Here is a 20,479-nt window from a genome sequence, read left to right as displayed (position 1 = left end):
AGTTGTGTACAGTCCCTAACTATAAATCTTTGTCCAGAAACCTAAGATGTATACTGTAAGGGGATCCTGGATTAAAATAAGAGGTTTAAACATCAAATATCACAATTATGCAACACATAAAAGTGAAATAGAAGTAAGAATGTAACACAATCAAAAATTCAAAAATACTTCGAGAAAATGCTGACAAGAATGCACAAGTGAAAGAATAATACTGCGCACAAAGCAAGAAGACATGAACATGAAGAAATGCATATAAAGTATGCATGTTGGCTGCTCACGAAGAAAAAAACAGGAACAGGGGAAGTATTTCATTGTGACCTTATAAAGCCAACTTAGTGGCAGCCAGACTTCTTGGAGCTTTAATCACTCAAATTAAATCTATGAATGATCTAATAGAAACAAATTCCCAAAATGACAAATGCCAAAGTTACCATATGATTGTATGGGTGACTTTTACTGCTTCACTTTCCAGAAATGAAGCAAATGACACAAAGGAGGCTTCAGAAAAGTAAGCTGTGTGTTTTCTTTTTTTTTTTCTTTTCATTTTAAGCAGGCTGCCACTGAGCCAGAGCTTACTGTGTCAGAAGCACCCAGTAAAACAGCTACTGGCCATGGTGAGTGGTGTCTGTTTATGACTCATTTCTACCTGCCATCAGGCAGCAGGGAGAAGTGGGAGTGGAAAAGAGAGAGTCCAGTGGTAACAAGGGAAGAATTGTGAGGACACAAGACGGTGCCGTGTGGTTGTCAAGAAAACACGGTGCGAGGGTAACCTATTAGAAATGGGCCATTTAGTAGCTGATATTAGCTGTTGTCAGCCAAGTATGGTCGACACATGGGCACCTTTATTAGGCAGCTGCTGACTTGATGGAGGAGAAGAGAGGATGGTTCAGATGCACAGTGAAGACATTCTAACCTTGTGGAAAAGTCAGATGATTGGAAATGATCTGGTTGTTTTCATTCAAATTTAGCCGGCTCGTGAGTGCGGGTTCATCATGACTGCATTTGCCCTCAAATGGTTTTTAGTCTCATGAAGATGTCATTCACAGTAACACACAGGTTTTTAGAAAAAATATTGGTGGTGTCTGGAGGAAAGCCTATGTTTTCAGATTCAACAAAACATTCACTTGGATTCCTCTTTATACATGAAATGTTTCACTGTATCAACACCACAAGGAAATTATGAGAATCTTGAAAGGTTTACAAGTCACAGTCATGCATCCTTCTGAGAAACCAATTAAGCAGAAAAAAAAGCATCCACATTTCCATACATGCACAAGAATGAAAGGGCAGAGACTTACTCTCTCCATAACAGGGTGCTGGATAATCATCAAATAATCATATGATTATAATTTAGACCTCACAAGACAGCTCGCCCAAATTTGACACTTCTGAACTGATAACTGCATTTAAAAAAAATGATTTATTATTATTAATAATAATATATTAAGATTCTGCCCACTGCAAAAAAAAACTGAGCAAACAATAACAAAACTTAACAATAAATATTTGAAATAAATAAATGAAAAAAGATTTGCACAGTGGCGCAAGAGCCCATGCAGCAGCTCTATCTATCTATCTATCTATCTATCTATCTATCTATCTATAAACTGCCAAAAATAATGCCATATTATCATTAATTCATACTGTAAGCAAATTGCAGTTATTATACACTGTGGAGTTGTGATATACTTCATAATAGCCCTCTGATATCAGCAGCACAAGTCATTCTTCTGTATTTCCCATTGAGATGTTGAGGCTGTCGCTGATTGGTCAGTCCCTCCTTACACAGCTGCATCATAACGCACTCACTTCCCTTTCCCCGGCGCAAAGATGGCGGAATACGACCTCACTACTAAAATTGCCCACTTTTTAGACCGTCATCTCGTTTTTCCTCTTCTGGAGTTCCTGTCTGTCAAAGAGGTACGAACAATCTCGACACGTAAACATTCCGGTACACTTTTTTCGTAATTTGAAGAAACTATATACAGCTTTTGAACAGTTTTGAAAGCCGTGTAAGTGAAAGAGTTGGTCACATTTTTTACAACTGTGTAAAGTAGCCGCATTTAGCCGGAGAGGAGCGGGAAATAGAGCTTCCTGTTTTCAAAATAAAAGCGGAACACGACGTCACTCGTGACAAAATGGGAAATTGTCGGGGAAAATAGGAGGAAAGATATTGCAGAACAATGCTTAAATGTAAAGATAGACGCCTGTAGTAAACATAATATTACGAAAACATACGAATGAAATATTTAGCACCGTATCACGACACTCAATGCTCTAAATTGAAAATAAAGTACCGGAAGTCCTGCTTTCATTGTTAGCAATTTTACACTGAGTCAGCCACGCGTGCTTCAGGCTTTCACAGTCTATGGTTTCAAGTGGTTGCAGGAGTGCTCCTTTTCTAAACTAGGAGTAGTAGCTCGGTTGTTAACAGCTGTCTGTTGATGTTTCCATTACGTTACATGTTGGTACACTGCAGGTCAGCGGTGTTGTTCTGTTTACTTATATATAGGGAAGTAAACGGTCACAACTGGCTCTCTCGGGAGATGCTAACCCCTGAAAGCTAAAAAAAACCCCCAAGTGGTTCATTTGCAATAAAAGCATAAAATATTGCAGTGCATATTGAGGCAACGTATGAGACATGTTGCTTATAACAATTTGGAAAATATTTATTAACAATGTTCACAACACTTAAACACAAAGGGTCAGCAGACACCCATTATGTTATGAAAGTGACGTTAGCCTTGTTTAGCTAACATCTAGCTTGAAACAGAAAGATGATGACATCATTTACTTAAGCTGACTAACTGTAATATGATAGTTAAGTGGCTAGCAGTGGCTGTTATTATTGTTATTTTACACAAGTTAAACGTTGGTATTGGTGTAGTAATAACTAGTAACACAAACACTACCCAGCATGCCACTCTGTAGTGTCTTGTCAGGAGGAGTCTTTCTAACTTAATCAGACCCTCCTGGTTAGATCATAATATTGTACAGAAACAGTCCCCTCACCTCTGCTTTCTATTATTGGCCCTGGTTCTTAGATCTACAATGAGGAGGAGCTGCTTCATGGAAAACTGGACCTTCTCAGTGACACCAACATGGTGGACTTCGCCATGGATGTGTACAGAAGCCTGTATTTGGAGAAGGAAATTCCGCAAAGTAAGTGTTGACTCTGGGTTGATACACACTCTTCATCATCATTTCTCAAGCACACACAAAACCAAGAAAGATATTAATGCTGCTTGATAGAAATCACAAAGGGTTACTGCACTGCACTACTCACCCCATTTAGAATTGATTTAGCAGTAAAGTCTGTTTTACAGTGTTTTCAGTGCTGCGGTGCAGACCATGTATATACTGGTTTATAGTGTTGCTGTAGCTAATGACTTTCTTTATCCTCCCTGTGTCAGCTCTGAGGGAGAAGAGGACAGAGGTTGTGGCCCAGCTGAAGCAGCTGCAGTCAGAGACAGAGCCCATTGTGAAAATGTTTGAGGACCCAGAGACAACGAGGCAGATGCAGTCCACCAGGTAAAGCCTGTTATTTTTTAATCAAGAGTCGCATTTTTACTATTTATTTAGTTATTATCCTAAAACAGAGTTTTATGCAGGGCATGATTAGCCTTAGTGAGGTTGTGAAATTTATTTCTGGTCTTACTTGCCATGATTCTGGGATTAGTAAAACCAGTTATTTGAAACAGTAGACGGCACAGCAGCATTGCAGAGGGATTTTGTAGAGTCCATGGAACTGTATTTTGAATGAAAAATGTATTAAGGCTTTGCAGGGCTTTCACTGAGCGAAGTCAGCAAAGACAGACGTAAAAAGAGGCAGACGCAAGATGTTGTGGTTAACTTTATTAAGACTGCTTTGTCGTCTACGGTGATTAAAATAGTTTGGTCACATTCGGGCTTTATCCTTTCCTTTGTTTCTTGGCGAGTGTGTGCACAGTTAATCAAAAGCATTTTCCATTTTCATCTCTTTTCAGTTTGTACTGTTTTGTTATATTGTTTTAGTTGGGCTGCAGACAGTTGTTTATTTAAGACACAGATTTGAAGGAACTGTTTGCGAGATTTGAAGCCTGATAATATCAACATTGACTTAGCACATGTCTGTGTTATTGTTAGTTTGCTGTCAGGATGGAGTAAGGAGGAACTCTTCCTTTTGGATGAGGAATCATGTGTCTGTCTTAAGTTATACAATATTTTTTTCCTCATGCCATTGGATTTGTAAAACAATAGGAAACTCATCTGGGGTCAATGAAGAATTCTCTCTCAAGCCAGAGGACATGCAACAGTTTTATTCCACCATTATGGCCTAAATTATGCTTTATGCAGTTACTCATTTAAACATTACTTCTGCATTAGAGGATCATCCAGCGCTGGAAATGAGAAAAGAGTTGATATCTGAACCTCAATGCCCTGTCCGTTGGGTTAATACACACAGATCTACAAAGCATTTTATAGGGTAATAGAACCTAATGGTCTAAGTACTTTTATTGAACAGTTAGCTAATAGGCCTATATGCCTTACCAGGCTTTACTTGGACAACTACTGAAGCCAGAAACCAAGCCCAGCTATTCTAATAAATCATGTTCGTACCATATCTATAAACAATCTGTCATTATAAGACACACTCTGTGGATTATGATCACCATTAGAGTGATGTATGATTTATGTTCTCATTTATTTGGACTTGTTAAAGCAATGAAAACCACTTTTGGGTTTTTGACTCAACATGCTGCTGATAGCTCCTTGACTTTTTCAGTGCAGAAGGTGGCAGTAATGCTGTGCAGACTTCTTCATGAACAGTTGCCTCTTGTTGGACGGCTCAACAGCTGACTCTCATTTAAATCTCATAACAAGTGCAAAGCTAAATATAAGATATTTTGTATCAGTGTTAAGACATTGTGCGGGTATTATTCTGTTGCCCATTCTCTGAAGAGGTATGATCACAAATTTAAAAAGTTAAGTAAAAAAAGTAATTTTTGTGCTGACATGGATGTTCTGACCAGTGGCTCAGATAACTTATCAGGATCTGTGTTCCCATAAAGCCCAGCAGGCTGACATTCCACACAACAGGGTTGTCACCCAGGAGCTTATGTAGACCATCCTTGTAAAGCATGGTTCATGCTCGCTGTAGTAACCAGACGTGTGCTTCATACACCAGAAAATGATGTAACCCCCACCTCCCCCCCTTTGCGTTGAGTGCGAATGCTGTGAAAGCTGTCGCATTGCTTGGTTGTGTGCCTCTGAATTTTTGCAACTCTGTGCCAACTGCACATGCTGCATTTTTCAGTTCAACAGGTACATATTTGAGGGAAGACTGGCCTAGCAAGTTCGCCTATACAGACATCTCTACAACTCTTCATTGGGGGACCACAGGGACAGTTAATTGGCCTTAAATAATTGGAAAGAAATAGCCCCCTACACCGGGGAACGCTAAAGATGTCCTGCTTATCGACAAAATATTTTGTTTGTACGCCACATGGCCTTTTGGAGCATATTGCAGCGAACAAGACCTTGAGCGATAATGCCTCTGTGCATGCTCATAGCTCGTCCGCCATTTACGGAAGCTCGTGCCACGGAGTCTTGCGCTAGTATAAACAAAGCTTTAGCCTCCAAGCAAAGACAGCGTGTCCTGAAGCTGTGAAGAATTCTGTCTCAGCCTAAGTGAGATTCACTTCATGCAGAACACACACGTAGTAGCAAATACACACAAATTCATTGAAATTATACAAGTGAACATAGCTGAGAAACACAATTCGTTTGAATGCGGTGTCCACATTGAATCTATGGGCTTTGTCCAAAGATTTTAGGTTACGGGCAAAGTTCTAAAATGTAGTTAGAGTACAACAGTTTAGAAGAGCCAGTGCATACCTTCATTTCGACAAAGCCATAGAGACTCAAAGGCTATGCTTAGAAATCAGTATTTACTTTCCTCACCAGACATAATTTGTTAGACATGGCTAGCATAGATTTGAAGTAGCCAAACCAAATGTAATAAACAGCCCATCACACTGTTTTAAAAGTGAAATGGTCTTCATTTATGTACAGCTCTTGATTTAGACCAGAAGTGGAAAAATATACCTGAATGGGACTCCAAACACCAGGATGTCAGCCAAACGGCGACTCAAGTTAAATGGCCTCTAACTACAGAAACTGACTTTCTCTCTTTCTTCCTTTTCTTTTTTTTCTGCAGAGATGGACGAATGCTCTTTGACTATTTGGCAGAAAAACATAACGTAAGTTGGCCTGATCTGCTGACATCTCACTTCTTCACTGCATTTCCCATGGCTCTTGTGTGAACCCATGGTTGTTTTAGGGGCAAAGTGGGAGGGGCAGGCCGAGCAGGGAAATGCAGAATTACTTCCCAAAACCCTTAACTCATTTTCGGGGTTTGTATGGCTTGCACAAATTCTGCGGACATTTACATACTGTGGTGGATTGTTAAGAATAAACGGAGTAGCTCGGGACTCGTGGATAGAGCCGCAAGAATGCCGGAGGTTCTATATTTACCGTGATGTTTGGCTTCTTACCCTCCCCTCCATCGGTCCCCTCCCACTCCGGTATCCCGCTGACCTGCATGCTGTCCTCAGTGCACCTCCACACAGCCCAGGCTCAGGGCCCCTCAGCATGCTGTGGGAAAGGCTTGGGCGGCCCGGAGCACCCACTGCCTGTCACAGTTGTACTGAATCTTAGTGAATGGCCTGACGTCAGTGCACACTGCTGTGAGATACTGGAGAGCAGGAAGTACAGTTAAATATAGGAAGACAAGTAGGCCTGAAATGATAGCCCTATATATACATATGCATTTCTAATTTAGTTCACATGACCACTTCTTGGCAGATTTGTTACAAAAGTTAAATATTCTCTTGCCATTCATGGCAAAATACCGCTGATATGCTCCAGCAGTGTTTACTCTATATTCATTTAGCAGTGGTGTGCCACCACAGCAGGAAAAACATGTTACTGCTACAAATAAATATGAAATTAAAATTAGATGTGCAATGTAGTTACAAATATCTAAAATATCTGTGATGCAGCCCAGAGCTTTTGAGATGTAATATTTTTATGATGATTACAACACCCTTAATGTCTTTTCACAACAAACGTGGATAATCAATGCCAACAAACCGCACAGCTATAAAAAAAAAAAAAAATCGAGTTCATTTACCTCCACAAGCCTATCCACACTGAGTCTGAAACTTACATTTTCCGCTTTGCAGGGTTTTTTTTTCTTCTGCTGCCTCAATTTCTGCGAGTTTCAGATGCTGATTAAAATAAGACAACCAATAAAATAATGACTTCTGCTCATGCAATAAACTCAGTAATTCCCTTCATACCATCACAGACCTTTATGGATATTGATCTCGCAATATAATCTCTCTGGTTACAGCGGTGTACTGGTTTCAAGGTATACCCTAGTATGAAAATTGACAAATCATACTATGTAAATTTGCTTATCTATGGTTTTAAAAAAATACAACTGGATGGAGAATCTTACCCTTATATAGTTTACACATACTTTTATTAAAAAAGATGGTTTCAATGATAGTAATAAAATGTTTGTTTAACTAAGAAAAAAACTATCTGTTTCATACCTTTTTAAGGGTATAATAATTCTGTAATACCATGACACCATGATATTTTTGGAGATGATTAAGGTACCATGGAAGTCTCATACTGTTGCAACCCTAATAATGTCCTATATGTAGGCTATAACCAGTCATGTCCAAATGTATTAACTGATGTTATGCTGCAGTTATCATGCGTGTCAGAAATAACATGCAGCCCAATCGCTGTGAAAGGTATATTCTAAAACTTGACCATATAGACTAAACGATAGCGTTATAGCAATATTTATTTTATTGTTGGAAGTGTTTGAGCTTATTGTCTTTCCTTGAGAAATCCACCAAGCCCCGACATTATAAGATGGAGTATTAAGTCATGTATGTTTCACAGACACATAGCCTACATATAATTAAATAAATCTGGACTCTGTTCAGTCCAGACACGAATGATGAAAACCAGTGCAATTAAATTCAGGGTTTACACTCGGTACAATAACATGGCGCCACCCATAGGAAATACGACCGCCTTGTAACTTTTCTACACAACATTACACACTTGAAAAAACGAGCCTGTCTCCAGTGTGTAGAGTTGAGTGTGCGAAAGTATAATTTTTGGAGGAATGCATGAAGGGCACATATTCCGATTACTTGTGAAAGGTTTGAATGCAAAACATCCTCAACAAATAATCCTCTTTTTGTTTCGTCCCCGGTGTGAAAAGGCCTTGACTCTGAAACACCAATAGACATGTCACAAAACTGGGATTTCATTGCACCACAGCTGCATGAAATTACAGAGCAAGCACAATGTTTGATTTGAAAATATGCGGTGATTGACTTGGTCTGACAATGATTCACATTTTCTCTGTTGGTGATACTGATACTCTCCTATTCCTCTTGAAGTTTCGTCAGGAGTACTTGGACACGCTCTACAGATATGCCAAATTCCAGTATGAGTGTGGAAACTACTCTGGTGCTGCCGAATACCTCTACTTCTTCCGTGTCCTGGTAAGTTTTCAGCGTTTGTCATCGACATTCAACACCGGTACACATTAATAGTGATGTTTGTTGATAACTGTACACCTTACCTCACTTAACAGAGTTTGTGTAATATTTTACTATCCCCATTTATATACTGTCTTAAGGCATTTCTCTGACATATTAAAATTGAACATCACATTATGAGTGCCAGATTGCTTTAATTCCTCAATAGGCCAATGATTGCATAGGAGAGGAAAAGAACACTTAGAAGTAATTGAATGTGAAAAGCTTACGTCATTGCCTATTCAATTCCCTGCACGTCTTTTGTATTAGGGGGAGACTGCTGCTCTAAGACTTGAGTAGGATCTTTTACTGGGCCAAGTGATCAGTGGTGGACTGCATAATCTGTCTGTAGTCTTCTCACGGGGCGGGCCTCAGTAGACAGCTTATTGATTTGAGTGCTGTGGCCAGAGTCCCTTGTCACGACTTCTGAGCTTATAGTGTGCTTAAGTTATGCAAGGCATCTCTTAGTTAGCATCAAGAGGGTACACACATTTTGCAAGGCTGCATACGTATGATGGGACAGGAGGCAACATTGAATGCACTTATTAAGGACTGTCTTCATTATGAAGCTCTTTCTTCTGAATTTAAAATAATGAACTGGAGAGAAGACGACACTTTTTTTCAGAGTTAGATTGAATAAATTTCAAGATAAATGTTTTTAAAAATCAAATAATGCCATAGTATGTTTTGCAGAGGAAGATAATTACAGTGCACAGAGAGTACTGGCAGTATTCTTGTTAGTGCACATGCACACTCCCTATTTCCTCTATAAACAAAGAGACTTGTTGCCTGGGTTCTGGCATTTGTGGCTTCTCTCCCTTTGCCCTCAGAATGAGTGAAAGATGAACCAGGCAGTGAATGGACTAGGTGCAGCCCAGTGTGCTGCCTTTCTTAAGACTTAAAAACCTTTAGTGGCCTTGGTCATGAGAGAAGGGTTTTGCCACATTCACATTTGATATTGTGACGTTAGGACACGTCATTTGTTAGTTTCATATGCAAAATGTTGTCGTATTGACAGAGACTAAGTCTGCCATGTCTTGTCTCGTCACCCTAAAAAACACATGATCTTTCGTAAACAAACACAGCATGGCCGCTTTCCCTCCTCCCGCCTTTACTGACATTCGATCTCCTTCATGTTACTGACACCGGCCTCAGATCGGCAATAAATTGCACACAGCCTGTCAGACACTAGTGGCTCTGTTAGTCTGTTTATAAACATAATATTGTATTAATCATGTTGTCATGCTGCTTATTACTAATGGAGTATGAGTTGGATTTAACACTGTGAGGCCGTCTGCACAGGTTGCTGGTGTAGGCTACTTTTGTGCCAGAACTTGTCATAATGACAAATGCGGGTTCAGCCAGTTTGCTGGACTGGACTGGTAAAACCAGAGATCGATCCAGTTTGAGAAACCTCATTCATTTATTGAACTTGTGTTAAAAAAAATAAAAAATCTCAGGTCATGGTGAACTAAACTAAATATGCCACAGCCTGGGTGAAATTTGGGGTTTGTCTGACGAAGAGGGTCTTGCTCGAAACGTTACTTCTATTTCTCTGCTGCACACGGTGCTAATAAATGGACTGAACATTGGAGCCCTGCGGTGTGCAAGCTGTTTCTTCTTTGCATTCCGGGTTTTGGGAAGGGGAAAGCAAATTGCTGTGAAAGAAATGGGTCTGCTGGATTTATAACACAAGATAAATTGAGAGCATCATTGCAGACGAAATGCGGCACAATAATCATTTTATTTTGAAAACCATGTTTTCATAATTGTTAGAAGCCAAAACTGTAACTGAAAATAGAATTGAACTAATTGCCCAGCCATACTTTCACACTACAAGTTTTTAGCATGTGCTGATCGGCCGGTGATGACATCACGTGTCTCATTTCTACTTACTGTAATGCGCTGTGTGTCCCTGCAAATGATGTGACAATCAGGATTCAGTGAGAGACTTAGATATTTAAAATAACCAGCTCCAACACAGGTTTCAACCTTGGGTAATATCAGATGACATATCACTCTGAGTCTTGATTGAGCGAGCTGGACGAAACAACACCAGAAGAAAGCTGTGAAGTGGAGGTTGTGCGGCGCCTGTTACTAAGCAATAGATTTTTTAAAATAAAGTTTTGAACTATTTTGCCCTACCAACGGAACAAGGAAATGGTGAGATAAAGTCAGTACCAAGTGAGGTCTGTATCCAAGGCGATTCCATCATTAACTATGCAAGCAGCAGCGCCTGGGTGGCGTCATTTGGTGTCTTCTCTGAAGCTGCCTTGAAGGTCACACGTAGGGCATCTTAAAGTGTGGAGCTCCCACCCTGTTGACCTAGATTATTGTTCCGTTTGAAATAAAACCACATTTCCAGTGGAAATTTAGCTCTACTTTGACTCCTTTGGTGTTATCTTGAATCAAGTGTTAGTAAGTTCAACTCAACTGAATGTCCTATAATGACCAGTGGAACCAGCCTGCATAGTCAGTGGTTTCCAAGTGTCACTCACTTGTCCTCCTGCTTTTGTTTGTCTTTGGTTCAGCATTTAGCTTTGCGGTAAAGCAAGGATTTATGCCAAAGCCAGCCCTGAAAGAATGGGCAAGAATAAGATCAACATTTTGTCTATTCATTAGAGTGAAAAACATTAAGACCATCTTTTGTTCCTATTCTAATTGGCATTTGATACTGCACTGCGTTGCCTCTTGTCTTTCGGATGTCAGTGACTCTGGCTAGTCATGCACATTCACTACACTGGAGTGTCCCCTCCTGAAAAACTTGGCAGTGACTCTGAGCGATGATGAACCCTCTTCGCTACAAACAACCCTCTTAACCCAAAGCAGTTGGGTACTTCATTTGATGGCTTTTTCACTGATCTGCTCAAATCTGTAGAAGGAAGAGTTGCATCCGAGACGAGATGACGGGTAATTCACCCAAGCTTTCCACTTCCACTCCCCACCAAAAAAAGGCATTAAGAAAAGTCTTCAAAAGCTTGCAACGGATATGTCCCACTGTTCCAACAACAGTTGTTTATGGCTTTGCAACTCAGTCTAAATAAACCAAAATTGCTCTAATTGAGGTATGTTGTTCGAAGTCCAGCACAGATTTCTTTTTTTTTTTTACCCCTCAAATTGTTATACCCCTCATTTTAGGTTCCAGGCAGATCAGGCTCTGTAACTAGATATCTGTTGCTTACTCTTGACAATGCAAGAGGCTTTTTAGACGAGGAAAAGGTAGAAATGGATTTCATTAGTGGGAGTCTATATACTGCTCTCCCCCTCCTCTCTTTCTGGTGTTTTGTGGACCTCCCATCCTCACAGGCCCCTTGTCTGTCTCTCCCTCCCCCCGTATGGGAGAGGTGAGGCTCCATAAAGTCATTTAACGTGGGAAACCCAGTCAATTAAACGAAGGAAGCCAGCCTTGCAAAATCCATGCCTCAGGTCTTGTTACAGTGTGGCCTAGCCCGAAAAGAGCAACTTATTCATATCATCACTTAATGCAGGGATTGAATGTTAAGAATAAAGATTGAGTATCACGACGGATCCCCAGCACAGTAAATTTATTGTTGCTGGTCAGTCAGCGAAAATGTGCCCATTTCACAAACCAATGGAAACTTAAGGTAACTGCTGGAAAAACCCAGGTATTGAAACTTTTCTAGCGTGGCCACTGGTGAAAGCCAGACTGTGTGTGTGTGTAGAAAGCTGCCATAATGACCTGGAGGTCAGCCAAACGTAGCAGGCAGAGACTTCCAAGAGAGGGAAAAAAAATAACAAACAAAACAAAACACTTCAACAGATGAAACGCTGACCTTTACACTGGCAGCGGAGCCAATTTTTTCTCTCGCTGCTACAATACTGATCTTTCTTGTGACTTCTGCACTTGAAAATAATCATTCATAATGGACCCGAATCTTGCTCTGTGATCAAAGAAACTCTGCTGCTGTATTGGATGGATAGACACACCATCTTACTGTGTTCTCCTCTGGGGGAAAACTACAGAGGATTTTCTAAATATTTTCCCATTACCTGCCACCGTCTCATATTATAGCAGTTTGTTGAAATGTTATCAGAGTGTAACTCTTCTTTGCCAAATACAAAAACAACAACTCCTATATACGTATAATCGTACCAATTGTGGGGTTCCAGCGGAAACCTGTTCTTTTTTAGTGTTTCCTCTGCTTGTACGTCTGTCGTGTCTCACAGTCCACTTTAGCGGCTGTCCGACGGTGTACGGGGGTGTGTGGTTAGGATCTAGGTTTCTCTGGGCGCTCAGCAGACACCCACCCTGACTTCCTGCTTGACTCATGTCATTGCGTCTGGTGTTTGGTGTTATCGTGAACTACTGTGGCACAGAGTTTCCCATGAGCCCTAGGGTGTAGTCCGGTGTCCACTACAGAGTGATTGCCTCACTGAGGTTCAGAGGCATTCTCAACCTGTGTTTCATTACCTGATTCTTTTTTTGTTTGTTTTAGTCTGTTCTGGAAATCAGAAACAGTAGCTTGCACCATTTTTGAGAGTGATTATCCGCACAAAGATGTGTCTTGTTAGCGTCAGTTCATATTTCAGCCTAATTACCTTGTGATAACGGCAGAGTCGTCCAGAGTTACTGAGGATAATGGATGGAGATTATTGCAATTATCATTCTCCTGATTGAGGTGGAGTAAAGTTTGCAGAAATTTGTTAAAACAAATGTCATTGGAAATACTGTACTCACGTTTAATGCATGTTAGGCACTATTATCTGGCAGGTTAGTTAATGTGGTGTTTAAATGCCTGAAGAACCAGCCCAGGACATTTCTTAGTGAGTCTTATTAGTTGGGTTTTCAGTCTCAACACTAAAGCTGCTCATAGTTATATTAATTATCAATGGATATATTGAATATTTTTATGCCTCCATGCCAGCAAAAGCTGTGGCCAGAGGCATTATCCTGTTTTTTTTAGTTGTCCGTCTGTTCGTCCTATTCTTGTGAATGCGATATCTCAAGAACACCTCAAGAAAATACCCTCAATTTTGGCACAAACGTCCACTTGTCAAAGGTCACTGTGACCTCTCAAAACACATTTTTGGCCGAAGAATATGTATGCTAATTTTGTCAAAATTTCACACAAATGTTTAATAGAATAAAATTAAGTGATAACATTTTATATCCAAAAGGTCAAAGGTCAGCTTTGCTCTGACCCTATAATGTTCTGCAAAAACACTTTCCTGCTCATTATTCAACGCCCTTACTGAGGAACAGAAGAGGAGACATTTGTCAGATACTAATTTGGCAACACTTATCTTGGGTGTCCGCTCCATAAAAGTAAAGCCACATCATCTTGATCGCCCCCTGGTGACTGGCTACAGTATAGGTTATAAATCCCTCCCCCTCCATGTTAGCAGATGGAACATGGATCAAACTAAAATGTCAAAGTACATGTCAAATTTTTTTTTTCAAAGATGCTGTCATTTCTGTAATTTTAGGTGGTTTTATCACACTGATGTATGTTCAAATGTTCACTTTTCTGATAGGTATGGTAACTAGCTGTATATGCTATAAAAAAGGAGCTTTGATGTTGTGAGTGACAGCTGTATGGGCCAGTTGGTGAGCTCGAGGTCAGTGGTGTTGCTTGCAATTAGTGGGGTGGAAACTCAATACCGCAGAGATCTATACTACTCAGACTCTGGCTCCAAATTATGTCATGAGTGTAAAATGACAGCGGCCATATCCTGGATATTTTGCACAGTCAGAGGAAAAAGAGACACATCGTCCATCTTTATATACAGTCTATGGTGTCCACCTTGATACTGTTTGATTGTATAGATCCTCTGCACTGCTGGCTTGAAGATGTGTGTGAAGCATCCACCTTTTAGAATTTGTCAACTGTCATGGCTACCCGTGGGTCTGGACAGATGTGGATGAAAACTGTGACTTGATTAGTTGGCAGAGACCTACAATCATGGGGTGGTAATTCTAGTTTAGATATAATCATCTGGCCAGTAAGACAAATAAAAACGACAAACGCATATCATAAGGTACCAGAACCCCAAAATGATTTCTTCAGATTTTCTCAGGGACTTTACACAAACTAAGTTACTTAAGTTAGACGTGTGCTTCAGCTTCTTCTGTACTTGAGCTTCCCTCTCTAAATCTGTCTCGTAGAGTGGGCCATGGTGTTGTATTAATTATATACAGCAACAGAACATGCCCTTAAGCAGGGATGATGTAGTTTTCTTTATCAAAGCTTGAACTGTAGAGTTGTTTCACCAACCAGCATTGTGTAGCAGCAATGTCACACTTCAGTAGATCCTAAAACATTCCCACAAGGAGTATGTTCTGGGGTCGGTGCAGTCTTCAGCCACCCCTTTGTGAGATGCTAGGTGTGTCTGCCCCACCCGTCAGATTGGTTGTTATTCTTTTAAGTTAATGGTCAGCTTATATTTCAAATAAATGAAGTTAGCGTGGAATACAGTAGAACCCAAACATTTGTTTTTTTAATTATTGCTGGCGATATAAACACAGCCTTTTTTAGATACTAATAATAATAGATTTGCCCACTCCTGTGTCATAGTATGGCAGTGTCAAAGATAGACACTTAGACATTTAAAACGGTTGCTCTAACTACGCTTATATTAACCTATGATGCAGGCATTGATTCTAAGTGTGTCATTGCTGATACGCCATTAGTTTTGAGGACCTTCAGCATTACCCCATTATGTAAACTCCACTGCAACCACAATGTTTTAGTTCTAGTAAACTATTCAGACAGCGTAGTGACACACATGCTCCAAATATGCTGTTACTCAGTGTGGTAATCTGAACGTATTACACTGTATGGTCAACTGCAATGCAGTGGTTGAAGTATCTAAAAGTGCAGCAAATTTGGTTTTATTAAAAGCTAAACAGTCTTTCATGATCCATTTCTATTTTTCTGTCAAGTTCCATTCCCTTTGGATGACATAATTTAATCCATTTATCCAGTATAAATAAGAAAAGTGACTGCACTATGCAGCAGTGCCACATAAGCCAAGCAAGTAGTGGCAAGCTCAAGCCCAGGCTCACTGTGTGCGGATGCAGATGTTACTCAACAGTCTGCCAACCCGTGAAAGGAGAATGTAGAAAAACTGTTGTTTTGTATGCTGAGGTCCTATCTGCTTTAGGTTTTAACAGTTCACTATATCTGCCCCTCAGGTCCCAGCTACGGACAGGAATGCCCTAAACTCTCTATGGGGCAAGCTGGCCTCTGAGATCCTGATGCAGAACTGGGAGGCTGCCATGGAGGACCTCACCCGCCTGAGAGAGACTATCGATAACAATGTAAATGCCCCACTTCTCAGAATTTGATACCACATTTAGATTCTCTTACATAGACTCTCATATTGACATTTGGCTTTCAGTAGAGCTCTGCTGTGGCATCTTACTCCTTACCCACATACTCTCGTCTGACTACTTAAGTGGGATTTGAGTATGAAGTAGTTGTATGTTTGATTGATGGCCATTTAGAGGCAAGAACACTTGATTTTTTTTCTTGTGCCTTACTGGAGAATAGCACAGCCTTTTTGTGGCACTGGTGAATTTAATTAATAATTTAAAATCAGAATTTAAGATTTGTTTAGATTTTTTTTTCTGTATCTTCAGAGCCTCTTTCTCACCTTCCTTCCTTTCTTCTCTTCTGCCTGTATTTCCATGTTTGTCCTGTCCAGTCTGTTACTTCCCCTCTCCAGTCACTCCAGCAAAGGACATGGCTCATTCACTGGTCTCTCTTTGTCTTCTTCAACCACCCCAAGGGCAGAGACAACATCATTGAGCTCTTTCTGTATCAGCCACAGTAAGTAGCATTTATATTTTATGTAAATTCTTGTTTTAACCCCCTCCTGTACAGCCAGGAAATTGCAAAAGTTTGGCAAGAATACCAGGAAGTAGTTGTAAAGATAAGATCCATTTCCACAAAACAAGGGCCACAGGAAAGGCAAACTTCTGTAGCTTGTCAGCAAGATGTCAACTGCCCTGTCTGCCTTGCTAATGCTACCGGCAGCTATGTGTTAGAAGCTCAAACTTGGGCAATGGTTAGCCCATGTTCTGTATTTTTATACTTGATGCAGCAACTGCTACCTCAGTTGGTGGCATGGGGTTGAGGGTCCAACGTACGTAATAGACCTTAAAGTCGAGCGTATTTTGTCAAAGTTTGGGAGAGTCCAGATAATTTGACTAAACCGAACTTACAAACCCAACAAGATGCACACAAGTTAATTTTGAGCAGAAAATGCTTTTTTTTTCTTTCATAGAAAATGTGAATTTTGTTTGAAAAATCACCTGTATCAAGCAAGAATCTATGTGATTATGTGTACAATGAAATATTTTGTTTGTGTGTAGTTCCTCTTTAACTACTCCAGCTTTGTCAGCAGTGGTGACACAGTTACCTCTTTTCCACTTACCAGTTCTGTTGAGGTTCCCGCACCTAGTTTTGAACTGTTCAGAGCATTTCAACCAAAAATAATCTGGTTCAGAACCTGAAAACTTTGTTCTTGGTTGGAACCAGATAAATATAGCCATTTTTTCTTGACCTGAGGTGACTACATCAGTAGGTGTGTCATATTCTACAGACTGGAAAAAGCGGATTGAGAATGCAACAATGGAGAAGTCAAGTGAGAAATGGGCATGCAGTGGTCTCATGAATAGTTTGCTTTTTTTGCTGGTAAAAACAAATATCTGTAATGACAGCAAAAGTTGGTAGGCAGTCAATTTAATACGCAACTTTGCTCTGGTTTACCTCCATTGTGCATTGTGCAGCACCCTTCATTGGTGACACATCCTTGATTACAATGGCTCTATGAAAAAATTGTTGGAAACGCGTGCTGGTTCGTTAGATAGCACCAAGATTCCAAAAATCCTGAATAGAACCGGTTCAAGAACCAAAGCTACTTTGGTTGGAAAAAGATGAGAGTAAAATTCAGCCCTACTTTCAGAAGTGTCTACCAAAGTTTTCAGGCCTGGAAATGGACATATGGTGGATCAGCATAGTTAAAGTTGCCACTTTATACTTAGAGCAAATTGGAGACTTGTGTGTGTGTTTTTTGATAACAGTGGTAAAAGGCTGTTTTCCCCTTGAGTTGTATTGTAATATTGTGGACATCTGTGTGAATGTTTTGTGTGATTTATGAGATATGTAGAGTATGTGTGTGGTTTTGATTTTTCAAGTTTTATCAGTTTATTCTGTCGGTCCATATTAAAGTATGTTGTAGTGAAAATTAAATTGATTCAAAGAGCATTTGGAGAAAAGTTCAGTAATTTTCTAACCTTAACTTGATTCAGAGAAAACCATTTGGTAATAACACATTTTTGGGTGGTGGGCTTCTTCATGAACCCTGCTGGTATTTTTAAAGTGGTTTCAGAAGTGTGTGTTTTCGTGCGGTCTGTTTACTCTCCAATTCGAGAACGAGGCCATATGTATCACAGATCGGAAACTTTATACACTGTGTTAAAATTTGCGCACCGCCTATTTTGATGTCTTTGCTCCCTCCCCCTGTTCTGATTGCAGGCTTGTATAATTGTACAGATGATTGGGTTCCACAGACAGTATGACAGGCGACCACAACACAGCACACTCAAATGTCTGGTTGCCTGAATTTTACTCAGTTTTTAATTTTATTGTGGATGATTAAGGAGGCCTGCCCAATAATTACTCATGAAAAGCTCACCCAACCATCTGTGTGGACAAACTGAGGTAGTTTTGTGTGCTTTGCAGTTTCACAGTCTAGAAACCTCATGTTTTCCCCACTGAGGCTTGGCTCTTGTTTCCCATCTTTTGACCAGTACTTCCTTTGGCTGAAGTTGGTGACCAGTGGCTGGCCTTCAGCTCCACAGATGACCTCTCTTACCCCTGCAGTCAGCAGACGTTGGGCCAAAGCCTTATTTGTGTACTATTGACAGACTGCACTGACTTTAGGGGAAACAATGCTCAGTAACCCAGTATGATGCAGGTGCAAACTGGGCAAATACTACCGCAGTGCTATATCCGGAGTCGCTTGATTGTCTGTATCACTTGTTCAGTTGTTTGACATGATTTTCTTTTCCAGTCCATGAAATGGTACCTTGCTACCCTGTCCCTCTCCTGTGTTCCTCCACAGCCCCCCTCGAACAGAGGAAATTTGAGCTCATACTTGATTTCTTGGCTGCATGCCTCAGTAGCATCTTCAGCAAACCAGTGGAGTGACGCTTGTTGCCTCAAAACTTAAAAAAAGAGGAATAGATGAAGTCCCCTAAGTGGAGTAGGGTGAATGCCCCCCAGATATGGTACAGTGACTCATGCAAGATTGCTTGCTATTGGAGCCCCCCCGGAGAGCGAGTAGGTGTAAGTTAATCAGGAACACAGTGCGGAGCGTTGCGGTTGTCCACGGGAGTCAAGCAACTACAAAGAGGGGGAGAGAGAGCTCTCCTCAAACCAGAATGACGATGGCTTTGCCAAACAGCCCACTGCTGTTTTTAGACTCAACTTCACTACTGCCACAGGTCCCCTGTCCCTTTAATTGTTTCAGCTAATTAAACTGAAGGGGCCCACTCTACTTCCTCTTTTTAGATTTAATTTGGTCAATTTCAGGTTGAGTGGAGGGTTAAAGTTCAAATATAGATGTGTAGAAACCAATAAGGAGTTTTGGTGATACAGTTAATGTCGATTGATTGCCTTCTTGACAAGGAGAGTGGTGTGTGCTTGTGTGTGTGCAGACCTTTCATGTTTTTGCAGAACTCTGTCTCCAGAGTTGGTGTGGGATTAGAATCCGCCTGTAACAGCGTCCTGTCTCTTGTGTTCAGCCCTTAGCCAGTTGACCTGTGGTTGAAACATCAGTCCCTGATGGATTGGGTTTCAGCTACTGGGCAGGTCCCTGCTCACTGATCTGTATCTTCTTGCCAGGGTTTCCTTTTCCTCCTCCCTCTCATAGGACACTAATGAAAGAGATGGCTTAAAGCTGGGACCCATGTCCAGAAGTGAGGGTCCTGTTAGGACATTTATCTGTATTAGCTCCAAAGGCTTTTCCTCTTTTCTAAATGCCAGGAGCCCAATAGGCAGCCAAAATGTTATATTATGTGTCCTTGTAAAGATCATGTCTTTGCTTACATCAGTCTGATAAGCGATTACCTTTATCCTCTCTTATTCCAGATACCTCAATGCTATCCAGACTATGTGCCCACACATCTTGCGTTACCTGACCACAGCTATCATTACAAACAAGGATGTCCGCAAGCGTCGGCAGGTCCTGAAGGATTTGGTGAAGGTCATTCAGCAGGTACAACACTATGGTTTTTTTGTTACCTCTTGGTGTTTACAGAGCGCACACAGTTATCAGGTCATTGCTCATAGGGTGTACAGGCTTTGGAGGATGAGTAACTGACCATGTAACCCAATAGTATTGCTAACGCTTTCCTTTAAGCTCAGGGAGTGTTTATGGGTTTGGTTCCAAGCTGGAAAAGCCTTGAACCCATTACTTTTGATGAATGGTAGTGAGTTGCCCGACTGCAGTGTACCGATGCCTCTTCCACACATGACAGTAGCTACTTTAGAGATTTAAGCACTGTCTTGGTGGGTTATTGATAATCACTAAAACATGTGCCCAGTGCTCTCTACTCTGTGGCCCCAGGTCAGGATGGGTCTCTGTCTCTAAGCATGATTTGGAACTGTTCAGAGTTCAGAATGTGTTTTCACTCAAGTCCTTGTAAAATGATATGTTTATTTAGCTATTGTGCCCAGCAGGTGGTAACTGTGACTACATGGTTATTATTGTCAGCGTCTTAAACCAAACTAGGATTTTCTGAATGTGTTCATACTGATATTAGTGATTGCTATTGGATTGAAAAGAAACATGAATCACATGAACACTTCATGATGTTTGTCTAATTATATGTTTGC

At 40.7% G+C, this 20,479-nt stretch overlaps 1 protein-coding gene across 1 annotated transcript in view; it reads left to right on the top strand.

Annotated features, from left to right (window-relative positions):
• The first annotated feature begins 1,784 nt into the window (after nucleotides 1–1,784).
• Nucleotides 1,785–20,479, top strand: part of eif3ea (eukaryotic translation initiation factor 3, subunit E, a) — a 33,619-nt gene continuing 14,924 nt past the window's right edge. Inside the window, exons 1-8 of the mRNA XM_033641760.2 lie at nucleotides 1,785–1,920; nucleotides 3,045–3,162; nucleotides 3,414–3,531; nucleotides 6,200–6,242; nucleotides 8,472–8,576; nucleotides 15,769–15,894; nucleotides 16,281–16,405; nucleotides 19,733–19,859. Of these exons, the coding sequence (XP_033497651.1) occupies nucleotides 1,831–1,920; nucleotides 3,045–3,162; nucleotides 3,414–3,531; nucleotides 6,200–6,242; nucleotides 8,472–8,576; nucleotides 15,769–15,894; nucleotides 16,281–16,405; nucleotides 19,733–19,859 (852 nt within the window). The 5' untranslated portion in view covers nucleotides 1,785–1,830. The remainder of the gene's footprint in view (nucleotides 1,921–3,044; nucleotides 3,163–3,413; nucleotides 3,532–6,199; nucleotides 6,243–8,471; nucleotides 8,577–15,768; nucleotides 15,895–16,280; nucleotides 16,406–19,732; nucleotides 19,860–20,479) is intronic.

Source organism: Epinephelus lanceolatus, chromosome 10 (genome assembly GCF_041903045.1).
Source record: "Epinephelus lanceolatus isolate andai-2023 chromosome 10, ASM4190304v1, whole genome shotgun sequence".
NCBI lineage: Eukaryota > Metazoa > Chordata > Actinopteri > Perciformes > Serranidae > Epinephelus > Epinephelus lanceolatus.
This window is presented reverse-complemented; position numbering and strand designations above follow the sequence as displayed.